At 43.6% G+C, this 27,674-nt stretch overlaps 1 protein-coding gene and 5 non-coding genes across 8 annotated transcripts; 2 read left to right on the plus strand and 4 right to left on the minus strand.

Annotated features, from left to right (window-relative positions):
- Positions 1 to 1,159: 1,159 nt before the first annotated feature.
- RNASE12 (ribonuclease A family member 12 (inactive)) lies at positions 1,160 to 25,938 on the minus strand. 3 transcript variants are annotated; one of them, XM_043920979.1, is made up of 6 exons: positions 25,873 to 25,938; positions 24,678 to 24,821; positions 23,000 to 23,271; positions 5,814 to 5,957; positions 2,499 to 2,677; positions 1,160 to 1,817 (listed from the first exon to the last, which is right to left on the minus strand). In XM_043920979.1, the coding sequence occupies exons 4-6, from the start codon at positions 5,882 to 5,884 to the stop codon at positions 1,342 to 1,344; spliced, it is 726 nt and encodes a 241-aa protein (XP_043776914.1). In that variant the 5' UTR covers positions 5,885 to 5,957; positions 23,000 to 23,271; positions 24,678 to 24,821; positions 25,873 to 25,938; the 3' UTR covers positions 1,160 to 1,341. The 3 variants fall into 3 exon arrangements, with proteins under 3 accessions (XP_043776914.1, XP_043776912.1, XP_043776913.1); XM_043920977.1 differs by lacking the exon at positions 25,873 to 25,938 and having other exon boundaries at positions 24,678 to 25,320; XM_043920978.1 differs by lacking the exons at positions 23,000 to 23,271; positions 25,873 to 25,938 and having other exon boundaries at positions 24,678 to 25,320.
- On the plus strand, positions 14,326 to 14,407 carry TRNAL-AAG. The gene has a single exon. It is a non-coding gene; the product is annotated as a tRNA-Leu (tRNA).
- On the minus strand, positions 22,448 to 22,519 carry TRNAP-AGG. Its single transcript has one exon. It is a non-coding gene; the product is annotated as a tRNA-Pro (tRNA).
- Positions 23,460 to 23,541, plus strand: TRNAL-AAG. The gene has a single exon. It is a non-coding gene; the product is annotated as a tRNA-Leu (tRNA).
- TRNAP-AGG lies at positions 25,201 to 25,272 on the minus strand. The gene has a single exon. It is a non-coding gene; the product is annotated as a tRNA-Pro (tRNA).
- On the minus strand, positions 25,608 to 25,680 carry TRNAT-UGU. Its single transcript has one exon. It is a non-coding gene; the product is annotated as a tRNA-Thr (tRNA).
- Positions 25,939 to 27,674: the final 1,736 nt, after the last annotated feature.

Genomic DNA, 27,674 nt, shown 5'->3' on the forward strand with positions numbered 1-27,674 from the left:
GAATCAGAAACAGACTCACAGACATAGAGAACAAATTAGTGGTTGCCAGAGGGAGGGGACAAGGAAGGGATGGATTGGGAGTTTGAGGTTAGCAGCTACAAGCTATTATATATATATATTTTTTTCCATTTATTTTTATTAGTTGGAGGCTAATTACTTTACAATACTGTAGTGTACAATATTGTCATATATTGACATGAATCCACCATGGATTTACATGTATTCCCCATTCCGATCCCCCCTCCCACCTCCCTCTCCACCCGATTCCTCTGGGTCTTCCCAGTGCACCAGGCCCTTAGAATGTATAACAAAAAGGTCCAACAGTATCAGCTCAGTTGCTCAGTCATGTCCGGGTCTCTGCGACCCCATGGACTGCAGCACACCAGGCTTCCCTGTCCATTCCCAACTCCCGGAGCTTGCTCAAACTCATGTCCATCGAGTCAGTGATGCCATCCAACCATCTCATCCTCTGTCATCCCCTTCTCCTCCTGCCTTCAGTCTTTCCCAGAATCAGGGTCTTTTCCAAGGAGTCAGTTCTTCGCATCAGGTGGCCAAAGTATCGGAGCTTCAGCTTCAGCATCAGACTTCCAATGAATATTCAAGACTAATTTCCTTTAGGATTGACTGGTTTGATCTCCTTGCAGTCCAAGGGACTCTCCTATGGTACAGGGAATGATATTCAATATCCTAGGATAAACCTTAATAGGAAAGAATATATGTATAACTGAGTCACTTTTCTATACCGCAGAAAGGACCACAACATTGTAAATCAGCTATACTCCAATAAAAACAAAGAAACAAAGAAATAAATTTAATGCAAGATAAACCCTGCTGAACAAATATCAAAATTTTAAGTAACAGGATATGACCCTACACTGTTATAACTCATGCACCCCATCTCATCCTAAATCCAACCCTGTCAGAATGGGTCTTAATTTAAAATTCAGATATTTTGCTCATCAGAAATTTTTATATTGATCCTTAAAATTTTATTTGACTCTATGACTCTGGGGATTTTGGTGTTCCTCAAATTTTGGGTGTCAAATGAGTACCTTACTTCCCTTACCTAATTTCAGGCCTGCGTAAGATTCACTCTTTGTTCTCATCAAATGACCCACAGAAAAAGGAGAAGGAATTAAAACACATATAGAGTTTATGGTTTAATTCAGTAGATTTTTTTTTAATTGAATCAGAATAAAAAGATTCCAGCTCAGCAATAATGGAAGGATAAATGCATTTCACTCTAGGCATGGCCCCATGTCCACAGTGTGCAGGAAAACCAGCACCAGTGCCTCTGACAGAGGAGATGAGAGGACGGCAGACTCTGATGCTGGTCTCAGATTATTCAGGGTATCTCTGGATTTTAGACGGCCCCATGTCATCACAAGTGACAACAATAAACCCCTCTGTGGTGAAAACGCGGTAGTTGCAGGCAGGATATCTGGTGCCTTCAATGAGCTTACAGACTGTCATTTTGAACTCGATTTCACTCAGGAAGCAGAGACCGGGGTCGTGGTTTTGGCAAGGCACCCTCCTGGGAGAATTGCAAACACTGTTGATATTTCGAGGCCTCTCATGGATGAAGAAATGCTCTTTTTTGCAGGTGTTGTTGGGTTCCTTGATGACTCTTTGTATGATCATGTGGTTGCAGTACCTTATCAGAATGTCACTCTGAGGGTAATCCACATGCAACTGCTCTAAACTTGCTGCCACTGCATCCTCATCCAGCTCATTTTCCCAGAAGAGAAGCAGCAAGAAGATTATCACCATTAGTATCATCAGAGGTATGAGATCCTTCACATGTTTTGGCTTAATTCCTATAGAGGAAGAGAAGACAGCAAACACTGGAGAGTGATCAGATTCCACCAGCCCCATCCACTGACTTTCCCCCCTGTGCATGCCTGCTCAGTCACGTTCAACTCTTTTCGACCCCATGGACTGTAGCCCACCAGGCTTCTCTGTCCATGGAATTTTCCAAACAAGAATACTGGAATAGGTTGCCATTTTCTACTCCAGGGATCTTCCCGACCCAGGGACTTTCTCCCCTAGCCTTTGATATTTTAATAGCCTTCTCTCTGTTAATAAAAACCATGCTAACCCTGCAATGTTCAGCTAGAGGTACAGCTCCCCAGGAAAGCCCTTTCTGATCATTTCAGCTCTCAGGCTGGCATTGATCAGTTCTCTAATTATTCCTGGGTTTTGGTGGTGGTGGTGGTGGTCTCCATAGCTTCTTAATAGTTGGTATCTCATCACCTGTTTCTCCTGAATCCATCAGAGTGCTTAATACAAAGCAAAACATACCGAAGCTATTAAAAGTACCCCATATCTGATTGTTTTATTCCTATTACTAAACAACTTTCTCTCCCATAATTGTCTTAGCCTTGATCCTACCCAATTCCATGTGCTTTTTTAGCACTGTCTACTGATCCTTTCCTCCCAATTCCTCCCCAACCTCTCCTTCTGTCGATCTTACTTGGTTTTGTGCTAGACCCTCTCACCTTTGGTTTTTGCTGTAGCTCTCATAGACAACATATCCTTGTGATCATGGAACTCAGAAAGTCCTTTGTGTCTCACTGTTCCCAGACAATAACTGGTAGGGAGCCAGCTGAGTGTGGGCAGGTCCAAGTGGAAGGAGCAGAAAGGGAGGCGCCTGTAGGAGGGGAGTGTGCTTGGCTGCCTTCAGGAAGAGAAGTTACTTTCAGAGGGACAGTTGGGGAAGGCAGGTCCTGTTTGTGTCCTCATTAAACAAGCAGTGACTTTTCAAAACACTTATTAAAATCCTCAGTCTAGTTATTTTCCAAATTTTCATCAGTCCTTACTACAAACTTGTGAAGTAGTTGTTATCTCCACTTCATTAATGAAGAAGTAAGTTGCAGAAAGTTTCAGGCAGAGATACGATATGGCAAAAATAATAAAAATCTCACCATCTCAATCCTTAAGCCTTGAATTCCAGTTTCAGCAAATTTCATTCCCATGTGGTGTCCAGGACAGGGCAGAAACAATTCCCGGACATTAACATGAGTCTTGATAAAGCCCTAGGCTCTCAGAGAGCATGGTAATGATTTCTGAACTCTGCTGAACTTATGAATCTCTGAGGCATTTTTAAATGCCACCTTGCGGCATTCTGCCTCAGTTAGTGTTGGGTAAAACCTGAGTGTTGAGTATATTAAGCGTTTCCCAGTGACTCTAATATGCAGCAAAATTTGAGAACCACTGAATTATAGTATACATTGGACACCTACATGGAAAATTAGTAGATAAGGGCTTAAGTAAAATAGTGGCTCAGGTATCGAGACAATAGAATTATTTTTGTTGCCAAAATCTTACAGTCTTTGATATAGGAATGGGAAAATGGACTTAATTTTGCTCTTTCTTGCTCTGAAATGATTTCTCTCTTGGAAAGACAGCTACATAGTCTCCTTTGTATGTATCTGTATATGTCTTTCTAAATGTCATGTCGAAAGCTATTTGGGGGTTAAAATTTGTCTAGGAGACAGTCCTGGAAAAGTCTTCAAAGAATGTGTCTCTTTCTATGCAATAAAAATAAAAGCATAATTCCAGACCATGAAGATGAACATGCAGGAGGTTTTTATTTACTTTCCCAAAATTTTCACTCTGGCTGTCCTTTCACAATTCAAACTGTCCTGTTTTGGTATGTGCTGCAAAAATGCCACAAAGATATAAGTGCATAATTAATTGTTTGTGAAATTTTCAATTAACAAATTTTGATTTGCACATCTTACAAAAACATTTCTGTTGTATAAAAAGAACTCTATCTATTTATTGTCACATGTTCACTGTTTCCTGCCAGGATTTCCAAGTTGCTAAAATATAGATGTGATACTAAGTTCACAGGCAAGGAATCAACTCTTGTTACAAAATTTATCCTCAACTAATGCAACTAGGCCTATCTCTTATTTCAGAGTATTACCCTTTCGCAATAGAGTTGAGGCTTGGTTTAAATGTTTTATAGTGCTGGCAGCCAAATGGAGAAAACATTTGTAATGCCTAAAACTAACCAAAGATTAACACCTAGACATAAGGAATTCCTTCTTTCAGTGGTTCAGTTCAGTCGCTCAGTCATGTCCAACTCTTTGCAACCCCATGGACTGCAGCACACCAGGCTTCCCTGTCCATTCCCAACTCCTGGAGCTTGCTCAAACTCATGTCCATCAAGTCGGTGATGCCATCCAACCATCTCATCCTCGGTCATCCCCTCCTCCTCCTGCCTTCAATCTTTCCCAGCATCAGGGTCTTTTCCAAGAAGTCAGTTCTTCGCATCAGGTGGCCAAAGTATTGGAGTTTCAGCTTCACCATCAGTCCTTCCAATGTATATTCAGGACTGATTTCCTTTATATCAACAATAAAAAGACACAAACACTCCAGAGGAGAAAAGATTGTCAAGAGTTATGAAAAGTCGATTTCAGAAGAGGAAGTCAATGCTTAACTGTGTTGGTAATCTAATAAATGGAAATTAACATAACCAAGATATAAGTGGTTTTTAACCACCAGATTATCAACAACTAGAATATCTAACATCAAGTGCTGGAAAAAATGTTAGTAGGCTTGAAAAATTGGTGTAGTGATATTGGAAAGTAATCTGGAAGTATTTGGTGAAATTATGAATGGGTATAATCTGAGACCGTGTAATCTTATCACGAGCATAGACTCCAACAGAGTTCTTCCAGATGGAATATGTGCAGGGATGTTCATCACAGTATGATAAGTGGCAGAAAAGAGCTAAAGGTAACTTAAATGTCCCGCATGACAGAAATGGACAGGTAGAGATGTTTTAGATACATAAAATAAAATAGTATATAACAGCTTCAAATAATGCACTAGTTTTACAAATAGCAACATGTATAGAACTCCAAAACATGGTGCTGGGTGAAAAAAAAATCACTGCCAGTTGATTTAAATTGAAAACATGCATGCTCCAAAATAATATATTTTCCAAGGATATACAATATCTAAATAGGATGGAAGAATGTGGATTACATCCTCTAAGACAGATGCCCATGAGAATGAGAGAAATAGAAGCAAGGATAAGGGATAAAAAGGAAAAATAATAAAATTGAATAAAACCAGAGAGGCTGTAAACAGAATATGATCAACTTAGTTCTGAAGAGGGAAGGGAGGGAAGAAGAAAAGAGGGAAAGAAGGAAGGATGGAGATGGAAGGGGAAGAGGAGAAGAAGGAGGCAGGAAGGAAGAGGGGGGCAGGGAGGAGGAAGAGGGGAGAAAGAAGGGAAGGGATTATCAGATGATCGCGCTCAACCTAAAGTTCCCACCACTCTCCCTTTGCTAAGTCTCAGGTCTATCTCAGAAGACTGCAGGAGGCAGATAGTTGCTGGAAACTAATATCAGAGCCAGGATGTAAAACAACGTAAGTAATTCCTCTCATGACTCATCCTGTCAAATTAATGAGCTCTACTCCAGGACAGCTAGAAACTGACCCACGTCCCACATTGTCTGTGACAAGGCAGTGGCCTCAAAGGGACAGTAGAGGAAGCAAGCACTTACTCTGGATGCCTTCAGCTGCCATGTATGAAGTTTGGCTGTGTAGAGGCCACCAGTGGAGAGAACGCATGGAGGGAGAGAAATGAGCAAAGACCTCCAGCTGCTTCACCTCCCTCAGGAAACTGTGGAGCTTATTCATGTCCCACAGATGTGGTTGGCTACCCTTGCAAGACTTCTGCAGTTGCCCAATGCCTCGCTCACCTTAAAGCCATGTAGCAGATTGGATTTCTCCCCAAAATGACCACAGTATATTTCTATCCCACAGTCTCTTCCAGAACCTTACCACTCCCTTACCAAGATGTAGAGTCTCTGTCCTTTCCTGAGAATAAGGGTGGGCTTCTGTGCCTGCTCCCATCATGTAGCATCACGTGACCTCTCAGCCGAGGTCACAAGCTTCCACTGGGCCGTGGTTCTCCGAGGATGTTGACTCTGGGTGTCCTGCAGAAAGAAGTCTGACTGTTGAGACCACACGGGGGGAGGCCATACAGCGAGAGAGATGCCCAGACTGCTCCACCCGTTTCAGTTCCCTGTGCATGAAACCACATACAGAACCTCAAGCAAGAACTGCCTAGTGAAGTTCAACCTCCAGATTTAGGATTGAATGAGTGTTGTTGTTTTTGGCCACCATGTGGGATGATCTGTGAAGCAGCAATTGACAGGCAGACTAAAGATCTCACCATTCTGCCAAATCTCCCCAAGCAAATCCAATTGCACCAACTTTTAGCAAATAGTACTATAGACACCACTGAAGTTTTCTTGGATATAGAGATGCCCAGGATGTTTTCCCCCCGCAGGATCCAAGAACGTTCCAGACAGACCTAGGCTCACTTGCTCTCTCCTGCAGAGGAAACGTGATGGAACAGACGTTTGGAGGTTGCTTTGACTTTCCCTGGGAGTATGGGAACCCTCCCTGGGTGCAGGGCCTCAGTTGTCACACAAACAATAATGCAAAACTAGTTTTTAAAATCTCCATCTGCTGTAAAACTATCAAAGTTCCCTTTTAACTCCCCCATCTCTCTCCATCTCTGACTTGAGAGCCTCACTTCTCCATGGTGCCAGCTCTTCTGTGTCTCCTGGATTCCACCTGTCCCTCTGCCCCCACCTTCCCATCAGTACCTTGTAACCAAATCAAGACCCCTCCCAATGGATACGTGTATATGTATGGCTGAGTCCCTTCACTGTTCACCTAAAACTATCACAGCTGTTAATTGGCTGTACCCCAATACAAAATTAAAAGTTTTTTTTAAATAAACAAATAAATAAAAATTTGAGGTAAGTCTGATGAATCATATTTTTTTAATCAGGTTTCCCAGGTGGCGCTAGTGGTAAAGAACCCGCCTACCACTGCTGCAGACATCAGAGACACAGGTTCCATCCCTGGGAGAAGGGTAAGGAAACCCACTCTGGTATTCTTGCCATAGACAGAGGAGCCTGGAGTGCTATAGTCCATAGGGTCACAAAGAGGTGGACATGACTGAAACGACTTAGCACACACGCATGGGTAATTTACTGCTGTACACCAAAGTGATTCAGTTATACGCATGTACACATTCCTTTTTACATTCTTTTCCATTAAGTCTGATGAAGTAAGTGAAAAGTTATGTGATGAAATACAAAGTATGATTTCATTTTTGTGAAAACAAATATGTTCTTGAATGTTCTTCAAAAATGCCTGGCAAGATATCAGCGGGGGAAAAAAAGGCCCTTCCTGATAATTGATTCACTTAAAAAATCAGTGCAGGATTGTAAGTAACAAATATTTTGCTGCCTAACAGGTATAGATCTTATTCTACAAACTTAGGCAAGAAAATTTGCATCACCTTATTGCTTCTATATCAAATTAAAGTTAATTCTAAGTCTTCTGTCTTACTAATCTGGGGAGAAATTCAATGTGGTTGTTATTATGGCTTTTTTCCTCCCAGGGATCCAGGGGCATCTAGAAACATCTATCAGCCAATAGCACTAACCAGGAGACAAACATTCTTATCAACTTCCCTTAAAAAACTCCTTGAGTACAGGGTTCACACTCAGAATTCTTGACTCTTGGTTGTGCTAAGACTTAGTTTCCTCAGTCACTGTTTATATGGTCACTGTTTATATATTTTTGTCACCTATTATAAGGAAATTTTATCATTCACATGTGATTTGTCTACCTGTGCCAGACACTATTTTAGACACTAAGGACATATCAGTGAAAAGACAAAGATCACTATTCCCCTCTGAGTCTGAATCAATCCTTAATATGAAAATTTATAATTAAAATATAAGAGCTGCACATTATTTCGGGGTAGCCAAATATCTTTCATGTAATAAAGGAAAGTTCTTCTTTAGAGAAGAAGAATAACCAATACAAACCTAGACAGCATATTAAAAACCAAAGACATCTCTTTGCCAACAAAGGTCTATATAGTCAAAGCTATGGTTTTCCCAGTAGTCATGTATGGACATGAGAGTTGGACCATTAAGAAGGCTGAGTGCTGAAGAATTGATGCTTTCTAATTATAGCGCTGGAGAAGACTCTTGAGAGTCCTTTGGACTGCAAAAAGATCCAACCAGTCAATCCTAAAGGAAATCAGTCCTGGATATTCATTGGAAGAACTGATGCTGAAGCTGAAGCATCAATACTTTGGCCACCTGATGTGAAGAGTTGACTCATTGGAAAAGACCCTGATGCTGGGAGGGATTGAAGGAAAAGGAGAAGAAAGCAGCAGAGGATGAGATGGTTAAATAGCATCACTGACTCAATGGACATAAATTTGAGCAAGCTCCGGGAGATGGTGAAGGACAGGGAAGCCTGGCATGCTGCAGTTCATGGGATTCCAAAGAGTTGGACACCACTCAGTAACTAAACAAGAACAATAACTAATGGAAATGAAAAGAATGACAAAATCAGTGGGAGCTGATAAGAGCCACATTAGTGACAAATTCACACCCCATCCATATCTGTTCTAGCTGTGTTTTCTGTATAGGTCGGGGGTCTCCTGCCTGGGGTGTTTGCTCTGGCCACCCCCTCTGCCGGATCCCCGATGTCTGTCCGTCACAGACGCTGTGCTCACTCACTCTCCTTCCTTCAAGTCTGCCAGTGAGGCCCACGCAGACCAACCCACCTGAAATTCTAGCCCACACATGCCTGACCCACACTCACATGTTCTACTTTTTTCTTTTCTATTTCATTTATACCCTCTAATATATTATGTAATTTACATTTTTATTTTGATTGTTGTTATGATCTGTTTGCTGCCACTTACAAGCAGGCTCCATGTCAGGAGTACTCTGAACAAGCTCCCCTCAGGAAGGAAAACATTTCCAACTCCTTGGCCCCTCCCCTGGATTTGACTCACAACTGTTAAAACAGCGTGTTGTGGAGTAGCACCAAGGGCTGGTGCTTAAACGCCCTCCAATAAAGAACCCGGGAAGCTTGTCTCAGGAGTGCTAAGAACGGAGTGCCGGATGAAGGAGGCATGAGGACTGGCGGACACTTTTTGCTCACCTTACTGACTGGACGAGCTTAAGCCGCTGTGTGTATGTTCTGAACCATTCTGGACTCTGGAAGCTCAGAATTCCTGTGGATTCTGAGGAATTGTCTGTACAGAGTGGGGCCTTGGGGCCAATGCCCTTGGAGACTGTTTACAGTACTGTATTTGTCTTTGACAAATGAAGTTTATTGAAAGAAAAACAGTTTATTAATACATACACATTTGTATATAGCCCTTGGACCTACTGATAGGGGAAAGAGATCAAAGATATATAAGTATCAGTCCTGAATATTCGTTGGAAGGACTGAAGCTGAAACTCCAATACTTTGACCATCTGATGAAAAGAACTGACTCACTGGAAATGACCCTGATGCTGGGAAAGATTGAAGGCAGGTGGAGAAGGGGACGACAGAGGATGAGCTGGCTGGATGGCATCACTGTCTCGATGGACATGAGTTTGAGCAAGCTTTGGGAGTTGTTGATGGACAGGGAAGCCTGACATGCTGCAGTCCAGAATGCAAAGAGTAGGACACGACTGAGCGACTGAACTGAACTGAACTGAACTGATATATATAGAGAGAGATGTAAGCTTTAGAAGAAAACTTTTGAACAACTTACTATAATTAGTATATTTGTTAGAATATATTTATTGATTCTAAATACTATTAATCAGCCAAGGCCCTTTCCTATTCCAAGTATCCTTTTTGGAATATCCTTTATTAATTTTGTTAGCTTATGTGCAAATCCCTAGACTTTGTGTAAGTCCTAATACACAACTTGTTTTGAGGGAAAAAAAGAGTCTAAAAAGATCACCTTTACACACTTCCCAAATGGCTGCTAATGACAGAAAGCTCAAAGTAATAGTAGTCTAAACAAAATGAATGTTTATTTCTTGTGTAAATAAAGTGAAGTCATTCAGTCGTGTCTGACTCTTTGTGACCCATGGACTGTAGTTGGCCCAGCTCTATAGGATTTTCCAGGCAAGATACTGGACTGGGTTGTAATTTCCTGACCCAGGGATCGAACCTGGGTCTCCCACATTTCAGGCAGACTCTTTACCGTCTGAGCCACCAGGAGAAAGCCTTAGGTAGTTAGCCTACAATTGGTGAGGTGTTCCAAAATGGTGGTTCTTCTCTCTCATTGTGTGGGTTCTGCGTCATGGTCCCGAAGGCTGCCCTGTCACAACTTTCCAGTCTGCAGTCCAGCCAGCCAGCAGGGAGAAGAAAGGCAGGGAAGGGGCTTGCACTGCCTTCTGAGGACACATCCCAAAGTCTGGCACACTATTTCCAGTTATATCTCATCAGCAATAGCTTGGTCAGACCCAACTGCAAGGGACACTGGGAAACTTAGGGTTTATTCTGGGTGGGCATGTGCCCAGCTAAAATTCTGGCTCCCTATTACTACAAGAGAAGGAGAGGAGAAACACTGGAAGGACTTCCCTGATGGTTCAGTGGTTAAGACTCCATGCTCACAATGCAGGGAGCACGGGTTTAATTCCTAGCTGGGAAACTAATATCCCACATGCCACCTAATGTGAGCAAAACACCAAACAAAAAACACTGGAGGGCCACCTTGCCTTCAGGCAAATGTCCTTCTGTAAAATGTTAATGAGTGAACTTCAAGAAAAAAGTTTCACGATCTAAAGTTAGAGGAAACACTTCATTATATCCCTTCCTTTGCATTCACGAGATTCACAGAGCGTGAGGTTCTGAGAAGCTCAGCTTTAGAGAAGCTTGACTAGTTTCATTTAATTCAAGATTTTTCAAATTGATTTGAGCTTGGAGCTTTATTTGAGGGACACTACTATTAGCAGTCAAAGCAACAGGGTTCTGTGAAAGATCACTTGGGGAAAAAGTACATGGGATGAGGAGACACAGATGGCAAGCTAGGAGCCAGGCATCTGAGTGGTAACAAAGGAAATAATAAGCCAAAGGGAATGTAACCTAAATAGACCCAATATTTTAGATTTGGGAGATTGCCCTCCCTTGTATAGCAATAATCCAAGCTCCATGCTTCATCACTATTAGAATTCTAGCTCCCTTCTGCAACTGTTCAAGATCTCTGGGGAGCGCTTTAATCTCCTGTGCAAAACAGATGCTCTGGTTTTCTTCTTGGTTCATCCCTGGCTTCTCAAAGTGCTTCTCCATGGGGCTGCAGCTGTTTCTGGCCTGTTTCACCCTTCTCCCAAAGCCTGGACACAGACCTGCCCTATATTCACTAATACACACAAAACACAAGGATATGGAGTTTAACAGACTTCCTGAACATTTTTAATTACAAAAGAGAAAAAAATACCTTAACCCTGATTCGTACATCTGCTAGTCCTGCCATCCGTCAGCAGGCCCTTCACCAGGTGTCCTTTTCAAATTGTCCTTTTTCTTGGCCACTCTGATATGGGGTATGCTTACTCCCCTCATCATCCCATACTTTATATGTCCTCTTCCTCAAGTGCTGGGCCTCCATGCCTATTCACAGCAGTGACCACAGAGTTTCAAAGGAGCTCGGCCTGAGGGGTGCTCATTACTCCATAAGAAGAGGCAAGGGGCCCCCTTGAAGATGTATCTTCTGAGTACTTTACCATAAAACTGAGGAAACACAAATTGCCCATGCCAAAGAATGGGAATGGAAGGAAGGTGGGGAGCATATTGTGGAAGGGGATGACCTCACAGTCAGTCCTCAACCACTCCTTAATCTACCACTTCCTGGCTCCCACAGATTAAAAAAAAAAAAAGAGGTGCAGGTGGTGGTTTCTAAGTGAAACCCATCAGAGTCCCTTGGCTACTGATGAAAAATACAGAAACCTGGGCTTTACCCTAGACCCATAGAATCAAAATCTCTGGAGATGAGGCCCTGGATTCTGCATGTGTAATTAGTAGCCCATCACTGGTGATTATAATGCTCCCTGATATTTAAGGATCACCACACTAGATGAGCCTCGAGTTGGTAAACAGTATCATAATTTGTAGAGTGGCACCCACCCCACAGTTAAGCTGAGTTTTCCATTATGATGTGGATTACTCAACACCCTAATAGGAAACCATGATGTCTAGGTCACTTTTCCTCATTCAGAGCTTCCACAAGGCACAGGGTATGCACTTGTCTCACATCACACGACTCAGCCTGCTCCTCAGAATGCTTCTTCCCTGGATCCTGGGAGGACCTATGTCAGAACAGACCATTGGAGGAAAAAGGATTCATCTGTATTTCTCAGTTAGAGGCCTTAACTACTCGTGTTCAAGACAGTTCATAGGGATCCTAGAGATAAACTGGGGAGATCTGAGTTCTACCAGGGAGGGAGAGTCCAGGGTCAGGTAGGGAGGAAGGGAGTAGTAAGAACGTGTGTGTGTGCCTTGGAAGTGGGGGTGACTGACAGAGAAAGAGTTGTGAATACCTTGAATTTAGGAAGCTTGCTTAAAGCAGAAAGTACTCCTCACCCCCACCCTCCACCATTCTCTAGCTCTCTCTCCCTATTTCTTCATCACCCAGATGTCCACCTTTTAGCACTACTCTTAAGACAGAAGGTGGGAAGTACTTCTGAGTTGGGATCTGTTTTCTTTCTTCACTGTTCATTTTCACCAAGCAGCCCTCCCAAACCATTTTCACCTACTACTCTGATGGGGACAACAGTCAGATGATAGATAGCTCAAGCTTCTTTCTAACCTTGGAAGTGGAGCTTGCAATTTCTGCTGGTTCCCACAAACTCTCAGGCATTTGACATAAGCCCACCTATCAAGCAATATCTCTTGACTGCCAAGCAAAGGGCATGGGACTTTATCAGCTCCTCCAGGAATTTTATGAATTAACCACTTTCATCTTATCCTTGAGTGCCAGACAAAGCTTTCCTCCCAGCTTCCTGTACACAACTTAGCAGTAGTGACTACTATGTGGTGTGGCAGAGAATGTATTTGGCACACAATGCAGTGTGCTTCTGGAGAGCCCGAACAATGTACTTGCTTGCTCTAGCACACTGCCTGGTACCCACAGGAGGTCAAAAAACGTTATGGAATGGATGAAAGATTTCAGATCTTTTTCTTCTTCTGTATCACTTCTCAGAGTCACAGTTCCTTCATCTCTAAAATAGAGGTGGTAGAAAAGAATAAAGGAAGAATTTGGCTATAAGGTCAACAAAGGTTGTCCGGCCTCTCCAGACGTTCTTGTGCAATAAGACTCTTTCCACATCACTCCTTATTAGAGAAATGCAAATCAAAACCACAATAAGGTACCATTTCATGCCAGTCAGAATGGCTGCTATCCAAAAGTCTACAAGCAATAAATGCTGGAGAGGGTGTGGAGAAAAGGGAACCCTCTTACACTGTTGGTGGGAATGCAAACTAGTACAGCCGCTATGGAAAACAGTGTGGAGATTCCTTAAAAAAGTGGAAATAGAACTGCCATATGACCCAGCAATCCCACTTCTGGGCATACACACTGAGGAAACCAGAACTGAAAGAGACATGTGTACCCCAATGTTCATCGCAGCACTGTTTATAATAGCCAGGACATGGAAGCAACCTAGGTGTCCATTGGCAGTTAAATGAATAAGAAAGCTGTGGTACATATACACAATGGAATATTACTCAGCCATTAAAAAGAATACATTCAAGTCAGTTCTAATGAGGTGGATGAAACTGGAGCCCATCATACAGAGTGAAGTAAGCCAGAAAGAAAAACACCAATACAGTATACTAACACATATATATGGAATTAAGAAAGATGGTAACAATAACCCTATATGCAAGACAGAAAAAGAGACACAGATCTATAGAACAGACTTTTGAACTCTGTGGGAGAAGGTGAGGGTGGGATGAGCTGAGAGAATAGCATTGAAACATGAATATTATCAATTGTGAAACAGATCGCCAGTCCAGGTTGGATGCATGAGACAAGTGCTCAGGGCTGGTGCACTAGGATGACCCAGAGGGAAGGGATGGGGAGGGAGCTGGGAGGGGGGTTCAGGATGGGAAACACATGTAAATCCATGGCTGATTCATGTCAATGTATGTCAAAAACCACTACAATAATGTAAAGTAATTAGTCTCCAACTAATATAAATAAATGGGGGGGGGGGGGGGAAAGCAGGACAAGCATGCTAAAAAAGAAAAAAAAAAAAAGACTCTTTCCATAAATCTCAAGCACTGTGACTTCAAAGAAGAAAGCAAGCAAAATAAATGAAGAAGAAAAGAGGGGGGTGGGGTGGTGGAAGAGATACCAACAGCCTCCTCTGAACAATAAGTGTATGAACCACAGGGTATGGAGGGAAGCAGAGGAGAGTGGACCGTACAAAGTATATTCCTCAAGTCATCCTCCACAGTCCTATTAACCCTTCAGAGGGTAGTGTGGCCGAGCGGTCTAAGGCTCTGGATTAAGGCTCCAGTCTCTTCGGGGGTGTAGGTTCGAATCCCACCACTGCCAAGTGTTCAAACACTCACTTTTGCAAATAAAGGCTCTGAACTACATTTAAATGGCCCTGAAAGCTATTCTCTTAAGATGAGGATTCTCTGGCCACCACTTCTATTTCGCTCCACACTGGGGGAGTAGCCACGTGTTTTCTGCCTCCCTGGCTGGAGTCAGGGTGCTACATGTGCGTGTGTGCTCAGTGTTCGACTCCATGCGCGCCTCCTCTTTCCTGTCTGGAGTCTCCTCCAGGCAATAATACTGGAGTGGGTTGCCTTGCCTTTCTGGAGGGGATCTTCCCAATCCAGGGATCAAACCTGCATCGCTTACAGTTTCCTGCATTGGCAGGCAGGATCTTTACCAGGAGTGCCACCTGAGGAGTCAGGGTGAGCTGTGCAGAAATAGGGGGCTAGATCCCGGGCAACAGTCCCAAAAGTGGGGAGCAGAACGCTGATTCAGAAGTGAGATGGAATAGCCTGTGAAATGGCTTAGGGAATTGGCATTCTGGCATAAATATATCTCCCTAAGTCAAAAACACTATTGCCAAAAAAAAAAAAAAAAAAGCATGAAGCCACCCCTATTCTGGAAGGGTTGATTGACTACCTTCGGCAACCACAAAGCTGTTTCCTAGATAAGCTGTTACTGGCAGGATTCAAGCCAGCAGGAATACAGGAAGGCGTTCATTCAATACCTTCACAAGCCTTTGGGCCCTCTTCCAGCTGCCCTCCCACTACTTCACCCGTCTCCATCCAGGTGAGTTAGACTGGAGCTTGCCTATGTCCAAAAACAAGCTGCTGCTGATTTGGGCAGGACATGTTCTGAGTCAGAGGCTATCAACCTCTCAGCCTTGCAGCTACAGCCCCAGGCTATGCACACAGGCAGTGGGAGGGACTGTACTCCCTTGGGGGCAAACCAATTTTTTTTTTTGGTAATTTTACTTGCATTCTCGAAATGACAGCCACCAAGTGGTAGGCCAGGGGAGGTCAGGTTGAGGGGAGATTGCCCTAACTGAATCTAATTGCTACTTGGTAAGCCTTTCTGTTTCCCACTTCTGAGAAAGTTTTGACCATAATGTACCTGACTCCTCATGTGTGTCCCCAGGCTGAGCCCTGAACAGTTTCCTTTGAGTCCACATTGAGGAAGGAGCATTAATCCTCTACAGCACCTCCAAGCACATTCATACCTTTCCTACCACTCCCATCTCTGCTGTCCTCTGGGAAGTCAATTTCAGTTTCCCTGAAAATCAGATAAGATTCCTTCAAATGATGATTTCCTGACCCCAATCATTATTAAGGCCTAAAAGAACCCAGATGCAATTTTTTTAAAAAGTGAAAGTGAAGTCACTCAGTCGTGTCTGACTCTTTTCGACCCCATGGACTGTAGCCTACCAGGCTCCTCTGTCCATGGGATTTTCCAGGCAAGAGTACTGGAGTGGGTTGCCGTTTCCTTCTCCACATTATACATAAATAAACAAAACCAAAAATAAAGCCAACCACCAACAAAAAGAAAAAGAAAAACACCCTCCCTTTTCGGAGGCCTACAGCTAGGGCAAAATGAGCAGTGGCCTGGGAGTCATGAAAGCTGTGTTCCTCTCTTTACACTGGCTTTGCCACTCAATAGTTCTGTGACCCTGAGCTTAATTCCACGGGCCTCACTGACCTCCTCTGAAGTGGCTGGGAGCTGGCAGAGTTGGCAGAATGCACGAGAGAAAAACAATGAACAACTTTAGAGTTGATAAAACACATTCATCCGTAAACCTCCCTGACGTGGGGCTCTGGGCTTGCTTATTAGAAAGCTGACACAGGGGTTCTCCATGGCTTTTTGTCAGCCCTACTATACCGCAGTAATCTTTTGAAAACACAAATTTAGTTCTGTGCCTGTGCTCTCCACCACCCCCCGCCCCCCGACCTAAACTGTATCAGTGACTTTTCTTAAGTCTTAAAATAATGACCATAGTCCTTACCTCTGCCTACCAGGCCACGCAAAGGCGCCTCACCCCAAACCACTCTCCCTGTCTCCCTAACCCTCCTTAAACTCCCCTTTTTAGATCCCTGAACTCATCAGGGTTCCTCTCAACTCAAGATTTTAACATCTAGTTCCTGCATATGTTCCTTATTCCATTCGCCTCTCCCCATTCTCCTTTCCTTAGGCCAGCCTGCCCAGAAGCCCCAGCCGAAATGAACAGTCTCTGTTTTGCTTGCATCACACTCGTACTTTTCCTTTATGGTCTTTATCACTAATATATTAAATTAACTGTAATTCTCAGTTTTTGAAAAATTATTTGATTGTTTCATGAGGGTAGAAACCACATCTGTCTGGTTCCCTGAAGTAACCTCTGTTCCAAGCACAGAGCCTGGAATAATGCAAATGTTCAGCAAATGTTTGCTCAATAAATACTCTTTAAATACAGACTGAACGGAAAAATCCAAGAGTGCATGTCCTAAAAGAACCAGATTTCACCCTTAAAAATAGTATCAAAAGGCTATCCTTGGCAAAATTTAACAGTCCATTTTGATACTTTTTGGTGGGACCCTGTAGCCCCATATGGACATAAGATCAGAAAGATCAATAAAAGAAAAGAAAAATGTTGATTCACCTCTACTTGAAGATTTTAAATCTTTGATTGTCACTCTGAACCTTCATCTTTAGTTAAAGAAACAACTCAAGAGTTTTGCTAATGGGTGATAGCTCTATTTTCTGCTTTCCCTGTATATCCATGGGATGCCATGTACTTTAATAAGTAGTTCAGCTTAACCCCACCAACACCATCTCCCTGGACAGTAATATAACTTTTTCCCCTGTAAGATACACCTCCATATAATGCACACGGAAGATTCAGCAAAAAGTAATGAGGTCCTTGAAAATTAATTTTTAATCTGAAAGCTACTGCTGTTTAGTCGCTGAGTCATGTCCGACTCTTTGCAACTCTGTGGACAGCAGTGCTCCAAGCTTCCCTGTCCTTCATTATCTCCCAGAGTTTGCTCAAACTCATGTCCATTGAGTCGGTGATGCCATCCAGACTTCTCATCCTCTGTTGCCCCCTTCTCCTGCCCGCAATTTTTCCAACATCAGGGTCTCTTCCAATGAATCGGCTCTCTGCATCAGGTGGCCAGAGTGTTAGTGCTTCAGCTTCAGCGTCACTCCTTCCAGTGAATATTCAGGGTTGACTTCTTTTAGAATTGATTGGTTTGTGTGGATCACAACAAACTGTGGAAAATTCTTAAAGAAATGGGAATACCAGACCACCTTACGTGCCACCTGAGAAACCCATGTGCAGGTCAAGAAGCAGCAGTTAGAACTGGACATGGAATAATGGACTGGTTCAAAATTTGGAAAGAAGTATGACAAGACTGTATACTGTCACTCTGCTTATTTAACTTAGATGCAGAGTACATCATGCAAAATGCCAGGCTGCATGAATCATAAGCTGGGATCAAGATTGCAGGGAGAAATATCAACAACCTCAGATATGTAGATAATATCCCTCTAATGGCAGAAAACAGAGGAACTAAAATGTCTCTTGATAAAGGTGAAAGAGGAGAGTGAAAAAGCTAGCTTAAAATTCAACATTCAAAAAACTAAGATCATGGCATCTGGTCCCATCACTTCATAGGACATAGATGCGGAAAAAGTAGAAGCAGTGACAGATTTTCTTTTCTTGAGCTCCAAAATCACTGCGGATGGTGACTACAGCCGTGAAATTAAAAGACACTTGCTCCTTGGAAGGAAAGCTGTGACAAACCTAGACAACATATTAAAAAGCAGAGATATCACTTCACCAACAAATGTCGGTATAGTCAAAGCTATGGTTTTTCCAGGAATCATGTACGGATGTGAGAGTTGGACCATAAAGAAGCCCGAGCACCTGAAGAAATGATGCTTTAGAATTGATGCTTTCAAATTGTGGTGCTAGAGAAGACTCTTGAGAGTCCCCATAGGTTTTTGCACTGCAGTAGGATTTTAGACTGCAAGGAGATTAAATCAATCATCTCCAAGACCCTAATGGAAAAACTCATGGTAATATTTGGTCTGTCCACAAGGGGGCAGATTTCAACTGGTGGTCATAGCCCCTGAGAACAGTCACTTTGCCTATTAATACCTATCTTGAGAGCATCAACAGGTTTTCACTTCTTGTTTTAAATACTCCTCCCAGCATTCTCCCTACATGTGAGCACTGTTTCCTTGACTCACAGTCACAGATCGCTTATCATGAAACCTGGTCAAGTGAAGTTGATAAAGTCCCATTGGATTATACAGCTTCTTTTCTTTCGTTTTTCTCATCCTCTGCAACCTCCCTTTTATGGACTTTTGTTCTTATTAAGTCCATTATTTTACAGACTCTAACAGAATGGCCCTGCTAAATGCAACCCTACAGTGTGACCTCAAAACACCATGTGGTTCAGAATTTGCCCAAGCAGCTCTGTACTTCAGCAGCTCTGCCCGGGGAGAGCTTGCTACAGAAGTCGGTGGCACTGAGGCACAGTTTACAGCTGTGAGGGCCTCCTTTGTGCCTTTCCTTATGTCCAGTTGGGAGAACCTTTCAACGCTTCTGGAAAGCATTTGCAGGTCCATACCGTGACCGAGGAGAGCTGCCAAAGAATATATTTCAGAAAGCCCACTCTCAGGCTTTCTTAGAAGATGGCACATGCATAGGATACCCGACACTGCAAGAGCCCTCTGTTCAAGCTCCCAAAACCTCCATGCTCCTTATTCCCTTCGGCATCCAGAATCAGGGATTCCTTTTTCTTTTTTAAAATATTCTTTAATGTGGGCCACTTTTAAAGTTTTTGTTGAATTTGTTATAATATTGCTTCTGTTTTATGTTTTGGGTTCTTTTTTTTTTTGGCCCGAGGCATGTGGGAATTTTGCTACCTGACCAGGGATTGGACCACCTTCCCTTGCACTGGGGCCGCAAGGTCTTAACCAGGGACTGCCAGGGAAGTCCCCAGGGATTCCTTTTTGATTTAAAATAATCCACACAGGGAATTCCATGGTGATCTGGCAGTTAGGACCTTGCTCTGTGGTTAAAAATAAATAAAATAAAACAATTCACACACTTTATTAAACAAATATTTCTTGAGTATCTATTAGGTGCTAAGAACTGTTTCAGCCTCTGGAATAGGAGACTTTGGCAGTGAAAACAACAAATACAATGCCCTGTCCTCACGGAGCTTCCATTCTAGTGGTTGAAGAAGGAGAATTAAACAACAGCAGGAGCACCAGCAAAAGTTAGGTGCTGGTCCGTGCAAAGAATGTAGTTACAGTAGAGACAGAGGAGCAGAGAGCAAAGGGGGTGGGTGCTATTTCATACAGAGGTCGCTCTGATAACATCTGAGCAGAGATCTTAAAAGCAGGATTGAGCCATGCAGATATGAAGGAGATAAGATTCAAAGCAGAGAGAAGAGCATTTGCAAAGGCACTGGGGTGGGTATTTCTGAGAACCACTATAGGCTAATGTGGTTGGAACACAGCTGACAATGGGAGAGACAGTGGGAGATGAGGTCAAAAAAGTGAGAGGAGTCTGAGAAATGGCAGAGTCGTGTAGAGATTTTTGAAGTCATGGCAAGGAGTTTTGATAAAATGTGAAATGAAACAAAGATGCATCAAAGGATTTTAAGCAGAGCAATAATCTGCTCTCTCCAAGGTTTTAATCCCCTTCATGGATTGCAGCTGTGTCATGGTGAGGGGGCTTGCATAACTTAATAAAGCTATGAACCATGCTCTGCAGGACCACCCAAGATGGACGGGCCATAGTGAAGAGTTTCGACAAATCATGGTCCACTGGAGGAGGAAATGGCAACCCACTCCAGTATTCTTGCCTGGAGATCTACATGAACAGTTTGAGAAGGCAAAAAGATATGACACCAGAAGATGAGCCGCCCCCCCCCCCCCAGGTTGGAATGTGTCCAATATGCTACTGGGATGAGATGGCTAAATAGCGTCACCAACTCAATGGATATGAATTTGAGCAAACTCCAGGAGATAGTGGAGGACAGAGGAGCCTGGCTTGCTGCAGTCCATGGGGGTCACAAAGAGTCGACATGACATAGCAACTGAAAAACAACAACAAAGGTTTTAATAGGATCGTTCTCTCTGTTAACACAAGTTCGTGTGCCTGACTCACTGTGAGGTGAAACAAACTGAAATATGGGAGTTTGGAGCAAGAGAAAAGTTTATTGCAGGGCCATGGAAGGAGACGAAGTGGCTCAGACTCTAAATTGTCTAAGCTCCAGAAGGGTTTCAGGAAAGCATTTTGGGTTTTGACCACACAGTGCGGTATATGGGATCTTAGTTCCCTGACCAGGGACTGAACCGTGACCCCTGAGTGGAAGCATAGAATCTTAACTACTGGACCATGAGGGAAGTTCCTAAACAAAGCATTTTTAAAAGCCAGGTGAGGGAAAGAGTCATAGGGTATGTGATCAGCTCTTGCACATTTCTCTGATTGGCTGATGGTGAGGCAACAGGCATTGTCATAGGGGTTAACAGTATCAGTCCTTAGGCTCCAGGAGGCTGGGGTCTATGTGCTCATGGTCATCGAGTAGTTAACATCTTCCATTTGGTTGGGGCGGGGATGGTTCATAACTGTAAAACAACTCTGAAAATACTATGCATCAAATACTGTTATCTAGGTACTCCAGAGAAGAGTTAAGGCAGAGAATATGAGAGAAGGCATGTTCTGGGAAGGCCCCATAGGGTCCTTCTTGTTTACATCTATACTGCATTGAGAGTATACACAAGGGCCAACCAGAGAGGCCTGCTGATGGGCTATTGCAATAGCGCAGGGACGAGGTGGTGGTGTCTTGGGGTACAGAGGTGGTGGAGGTGGTGAAAAATGTTTAGACTCTGGAAATATTCTAAAGGTACAGACAATATTAATTGTTACAGGATTGAATATAGGTCACAAGAGAAAGCACTAAACAATGATTCCAAGATCATTTGTTTTACTGTTCTTCCAAATGTCTTAAGAGGTACTAGAAGTTAAATACTCAGGAAAATAATTAAGAGTGAAGTAAAAATTACTTATGGTTTCTAGGTCTTGTTCATCAGGTGAGTCAGAGTGCATCTGACTGAAATAAGGGGATGTGAACACTGCATATCCAGCAGATGGGGAGCGAGTAGGATGAAGGTCATGAACTGAGAGTCTAGCCTTTGTGTAGAGGATGAGAGTTACCACCCCTCCCACCCCATATCCCAGAGAAAAGATTGTACTCAGAACTAAACTTAAGGAGTGAAGAGGAAGTACCAGCTGGAAAAGGGTGATTCTGAGGCAGGTGGAATGGATGCAGGATGCCTAGTTGCTAGGATACTGAGCGTGGTCTTTAGCTGTGGCCTGTAGAGCAACTAGGTAGCATCTGTAACTCCCAGGCCAACCTTAATTACATTTGAAGATCTGTTATGAAATGACCATCCTCAAAGACTTTGGTTTAATTGGTTTGGGGTTGGACCCCCAGTGAAGGATGAAACAGATTTATAGGTTGAGGCTAATTTGCAGGCATGTATGAGCACCCCTGTCAAGAAGTTCCTTCCCAGGGTGCTACTCTACCAGAAACTCCCCACGCCTACTAACACACCCAAGGGCCCTGGAATGTTAGGTTTGAATGAGGGAGGGAGTCCAGGCTTTCTGGGACAAGACGCGTGGTCACACTTGTTGAGCTGTGGCGGCCCCAGTACCCAGTGTGGGCCACAGGCTTAGCGCCTAGGAAAATTTCCACCTCCCTAAGTTCTGAAGGAACACTTCCTGTTTAATAACAAGACTACAAAAGAGAAATGATATTTGACGTTAGAAATAATAATTTTGTAGAAGAAATTTTATGTGAAATATGCTTAATAACATCTGGCATTTATCCTCGTGATTTAAGAACACAACAAGGAGTATTTGTCTAAAGATATGTTTAAATCTGCAATAGTGGAGTATAAAATGGTGCTCCTTACTGTAATATTAGCTACATAGGGTGCTTGTTTAACGTGATGGTGTTTAACATCAACAAATCAGAGGCTTTATGGGAGGCAGACAAGGGAAAGACAGCTGACTAGGAAAGGGGAAAAAAAGAAACGGGGCTCGTCCGGGATTTGAACCCGGGACCTCTCGCACCCTAAGCGAGAATCATACCCCTAGACCAACGAGCCACACACTTTACCTTTCTTCTTTCAAACTTTAGTAAAGAAACTTTTAGCCACGTCTACAGTTGGTTGTAAAAATCTTCTTTTGCTAACTATGGACGTGGGTGACACCTAGTGGAAGAATAAATCGGTGCACTCTCGTCCACATTACGGATTGCTATTCCACAGACCGTTTTTAAGAAAAAAATTCAGGATCAACAAAAAATTATTGCGCCGCATGTTTTCGCTTCTGAGTGAGCCAAAGACGCTGCGGGAACGAAGGTAGGCAATTGCATTAGGGGCAGTCACAGGCCGAGGGGTGATCCTGTGATACTGGGGAGGGGAGTGGACCCGCGTTGCTGAAAGCATCTGTCTTCGGTCCGCTGCGGGCGGGAGACTGGGGCCCAAGTGGGAGGCTTCTTCAGGCTTCGGCACATTACTGACTGGTTCCTGGGCTCGGTTAGGCTGGGACTTTTCTGGCTCTCCCTTTTAAGCTATGGAACTCACCGCCTGGCGAGCTTCTGCGTCTCCTCTAGGAAGATCCAGGCGCTTTCTCGCCGCAGGACCCCAGACTCAGCATCTTAAGGACCGAAAGCTCTCGTCGTGTGGCGCCTTCCACGGAAAGCATCCCCAAGACCCGGGAGGGCCGACTCTCCCGGGCGACCAGACTGCCCGGCCCAGGCAGGCGCTCGGTACCCGTTAGAGCTAACAAAGGTTGTCCGGCCTCTCGAGGCGCTCTTGTGCAATAAGTGTCTTCCCATAAATCTCAAGCACTCTGGCTTCAAAGAAGAAAGAAAGCAAATCAGATCAGGAAGAAAGCCGGGGGTGGGGGGGGGGGGGGGGGGGGGGCGGGGGAGCGGGGTAGATACGAAGAGCCTCCCCAAATGATAAATATATGAATCACTGGGTGTGGAGGGACTGGGAGGAGAGAGGATCATATATAGTATGATCCGAAGTGCCTTCTGTAGGTAGCGTGGCCGAGCGGTCTAAGGCGCTGGATTAAGGCTCCAGTCTCTTCGGGGGCGTGGGTTCGAATCCCACCGCTGCCAGGTGACTTTTGAAACCATGAAGATCAAACATCCTTGACTCCGCTGATCCTGCCACTTTAACAGTTTCTTGACTTTCCTCCCTACTGATGTTCAGTGCTTGATAGACAATCTGGACGTGCCCAGTTTTGTGCTTTGGAAAAGACCCTGTTGCTGGGCAAAATTCAAGGCAGGACGAGATGGTTGAATGGCATGACCGACTAAACGGAATGCAAGCTCCGGGAGGCGGTGAAGGACAGAGAAACCCGGCGTGCTACTGTCCATGGGGTCGCAAACAGTCGGACACGACTGAGCGTCTGAAGAACGATCATTCTAATTCCTCCGATAGAGATGACCTTACTCTACGTGAGTGTTGTTTTTTGGGTTTTGTTTGTTTGCTTGTTTTTTAACAGGAGTGTGGAGTAGGAGAAAGAGAAAAAAAAAAGAAGACATCACAGTATGTGATACTGCATAAAAACTCTTTTAAAGGATAATGTATCACACACGCTTAAAATGGTGATTATGTTAGTACATTTCAGACCCGCGTTCCTTCAGGGGCGGGAAAAGCAGTTTGTGTTTAGCACTATTTGAAGTTGCCAAGCAGTTTTGTTACAGTCAAAGGCTCTGGGAAACAAACTCACTCAGAAGGACAGCCTGGATGGGGCGGGTCCCAGGCAGAGCTTCCTCCTTAGCCAAGGACCCCTACCGACTTGCTGACAACCTTTTATACAAAGTGTACGTGCCCAAGCCCACATCTCCAAATTCTCTCAAGTCCACTCTGGACAATGTTAGTAAGAGATACAATCAGGTTACAGCCATAAATTTACATTCTAAAGCTATCTGGACATAGAGTTCAGTCTACATCAAAAAATATTGTTAAGATTACATAGTGGTACAGATCACCAGCCCAGGTTGGATGCATGAGACAAGTGCTCATGGCTGGTGCACTGGGAAGACCCAGAGGGATGGGGTGGGGAGGGAGGCGGGAGGGGGGATCGGGATGGGGAACACATGTAAATCCATGGCTGATTCATGTCAATGTATGGCAAAAACCACTACAATAATGTAAAGTAATTAGCCTCCAACTAATAAAAACAAATGGAAAAAAATAAAACTCTTAAGGAAAAAAAAAAGAAGATTACATAGTGGACATTGCGTACCTTCTGGCTCTGGGAGGTCTAGGTACGGGGTCTGCCTGGTCTGGTTTTTATCCGCCAGGGAGGCCTGCTTGGCTGTTGGTATTTCATCTCTATGGCTCCTCAGGTATGCAGTCCAAAGTCCGCCAAGAGTGTAAGGTGGAGTTCCTGTTCTTTTGAAAAATGGAGTCAGTCCAGTCAGGGCAACCTGCTCCTTTCCTTCTTCAGTTTCCCATACACTATTTTATTTACTGAACGGGATCCCTGGCGCTAGGCCTGGAAAGGGAACGTGTGACCATTTCCATTTTCACAGCAGATGCACTGCGAGGTCTAGAAACAGGCTCTCGGAGCTGCCACGTCAGCCTGCCAGCCAGGAGAGTGGGGAATCGCATCATCAGACAGAATTCAAAAACAACTCGTAGTTCTCCGTAACTTTACCATTTCTCATCCCTAAGTGTCCTCTGCCGCAACTTTTCAAAGCAGAGTAGAGAGAACAAAATGCGATAGCACATATATTTTAAATAAATTACTAGAAGCAAACAAAGGTGGGCTCGTCCGGGATTTGAACCCGGGACCTCTCGCACCCTAAGCGAGAATCATACCCCTAGACCAACGAGCCACACTAACATAGCCCTTTAATTCCGCCTCAAGGCTCACGCACGTCACTAGGCCACGTCACTAGGCGTTTCTAAGAAACACGAGTTTGAGTGCCTTCTACCGGCAGAAATGCGTGTCTGTTTCCCCAGCGAGCGCGTGCCTGACGCAGCGGAGGATTTATCAGCTGTGGTCGTGGGTCCAGACCAGGACAGCAGCGGGGGAGCTACGTCCACTTGGCCTGAAAGTCTTCTGACGCGCTGCCGAAGACAGGGGAGATCTGTCAGAACAGCCGCACTGGTTCCCTCGTCCTGTAGCCACTGCTTTAATGCTTAGGAGGCGGGCAAAAAAACGACCATCAGGCCCCAGCGAGATTTGAACTCGCGACCCCTGGTTTACAAGACCAGTGCTCTAACCCCTGAGCTATGGAGCCCTCGCGTGTATGCTCCCTCTCTATCTTCCCTGTTATAGTTGTTTTCAGTAAGATTACTGTGTTAAATGGCATTTTGATCCAAGCAAAAACTAAGATATGCTGCAAAATTGAAATCTTTTTGTGTCCTGTCAACCACTCCAAAAGACTCTGCTTTGAGCAGAGTCACTACTAGACTGTCTTCTAGTCCCTTACCTTTATAGTCGGCTGAGACATTGCCTTCTGTGCCTCTGCTGCCCAGAAAGGATGCATATGCCAGAACTCCAGATACCTGGGCACTCGAGAGACCCACCTGAGAATAAAAAGGCGCATATAGAGGGTATCCGACAGACAGGGAGGTTATGGTGCACTCCCTTTCCTTATATGGTGGTGAAATCCACAGAGAAGGTGGGAAGAGGTTTACCACGCGGTTTTTTGTCTTTTCTGAATCCCAGAGCCCCTAACTCTTGCTTGTATGTTGGAATTATTGCCTCTCAAAGGTCCACGGTTAGGAGCAAGCAGGAAAAAGAGGTGCTAGAGAGGAAAATTTTAATCTTTCCTTAAAGACATATGGGTTTGCATGTATCCTTGGTATGAATAATACAATTTTTTATAAGGGATTTTGTTTTCACTTTTTAGAGATCCTGTTTTTATAAGCTAGTAAACAGGAACTAAAAATTTATTTAACTACAAAAAAAATCTTGTACTTATTTTTTAATGCAAATATAGCCATAGACTAGAACATTGTGGCGGGGGTGGGGGGGTGGGGGGGTGGGGGGGTGGGGGTGGGGGTGGAGGACTGACTCATGCAAGCCCTAGAAGCAAACCACTTTTATTTAGTAAGGTTTAGATTCTCTGACCATAGGCCTGCTCGTGTACTCACTAATTTTTAATGTCATTTGCCCAAGATCATTAAGTCTGCAAGAAATGTGAAAGTTACTGTGCCCTTTAAATTCCATACCTAAATACTTAACAGACATCTCCTAAAAATAAGAACTAAGAATAAAAGCATAACTTCAGTACCATATCAGACCTAATTAACAACATTTATAATAACTCTGTAATTTGATAGTCCATATTTTCAAATTTCCCCAACTGGCTCCCTCCAATTTGTTTTTTAAAACTAGATTTAAACAATGTTTCTGGCTGCTTTTAGTTTTAATGTTCCTTTAGTCTCTTTCCATTTGAAAATTCCCCTCCTTTCAGCCTTTCTTTTTTCATAACAGCTCTCTTATAAGTCTCACATTTTGCATGCTAAGTCGCTCCAGCCGTGTCCAACTCTTCAATCCCATGTACTGTAGCCTGCCAAGCTCCTCTGTCCATGGGGTTCTCCTGGCAAGAATACTGGAGTGGATTCAATACTCCCACTGGATTCAACCTATATATTTTTGTCAGGAGCACTACCTCACAGATTTTTAATAGTCTAAGGAACCAAATAATTTTCCAGAACAGATTGTCTAGGCTGTAAACAAAATTAAATTTCTAAGTGCCCAAGCAGAAAAATGAGGTCAAATAAGATTATTTTATCTATTTGCATGAAAATGCATCGTGTGCCATTCAAGGAGCTTTTTTTTCCTCCCACAAAAGAGACCTCCTTGATCTCCTTGGTTGAAGACCCTGCATTTTCAGGTTCACTGATCCTAAAGTACCTTAAAATGTCAAGAATTTATATAGAAAAGTAGGCACAATTAAGAGCATCCAATCAATTATTCATCTTAGCAGCATCCAAGTACATCTATGGATAGACAGACTGGTTTCTAAGGTACATAGATTATTTATCTAGAATATCAAGGAACAAGGCTTTGCAAAATTTTAGCAAAATAAAAAAAGTTGTACTAACCTCAACTTATGCTTTCTTAAATTTATTTTCTTTAGTTTCCCTAGATCTCTGACCCTTGGGAAATTGAGGCTACACTCACTCTGGTGTATCAGTTACTACTCGTGTTACCACCTAATGGTGGTGTGTATGTGGGTATTCATTCTTCTAGATTTATATTGTATGTTTTACAGAAAGTATC

Source organism: Cervus elaphus, chromosome 12, assembly GCF_910594005.1.
Source record: "Cervus elaphus chromosome 12, mCerEla1.1, whole genome shotgun sequence".
Taxonomy (NCBI): domain Eukaryota; kingdom Metazoa; phylum Chordata; class Mammalia; order Artiodactyla; family Cervidae; genus Cervus; species Cervus elaphus.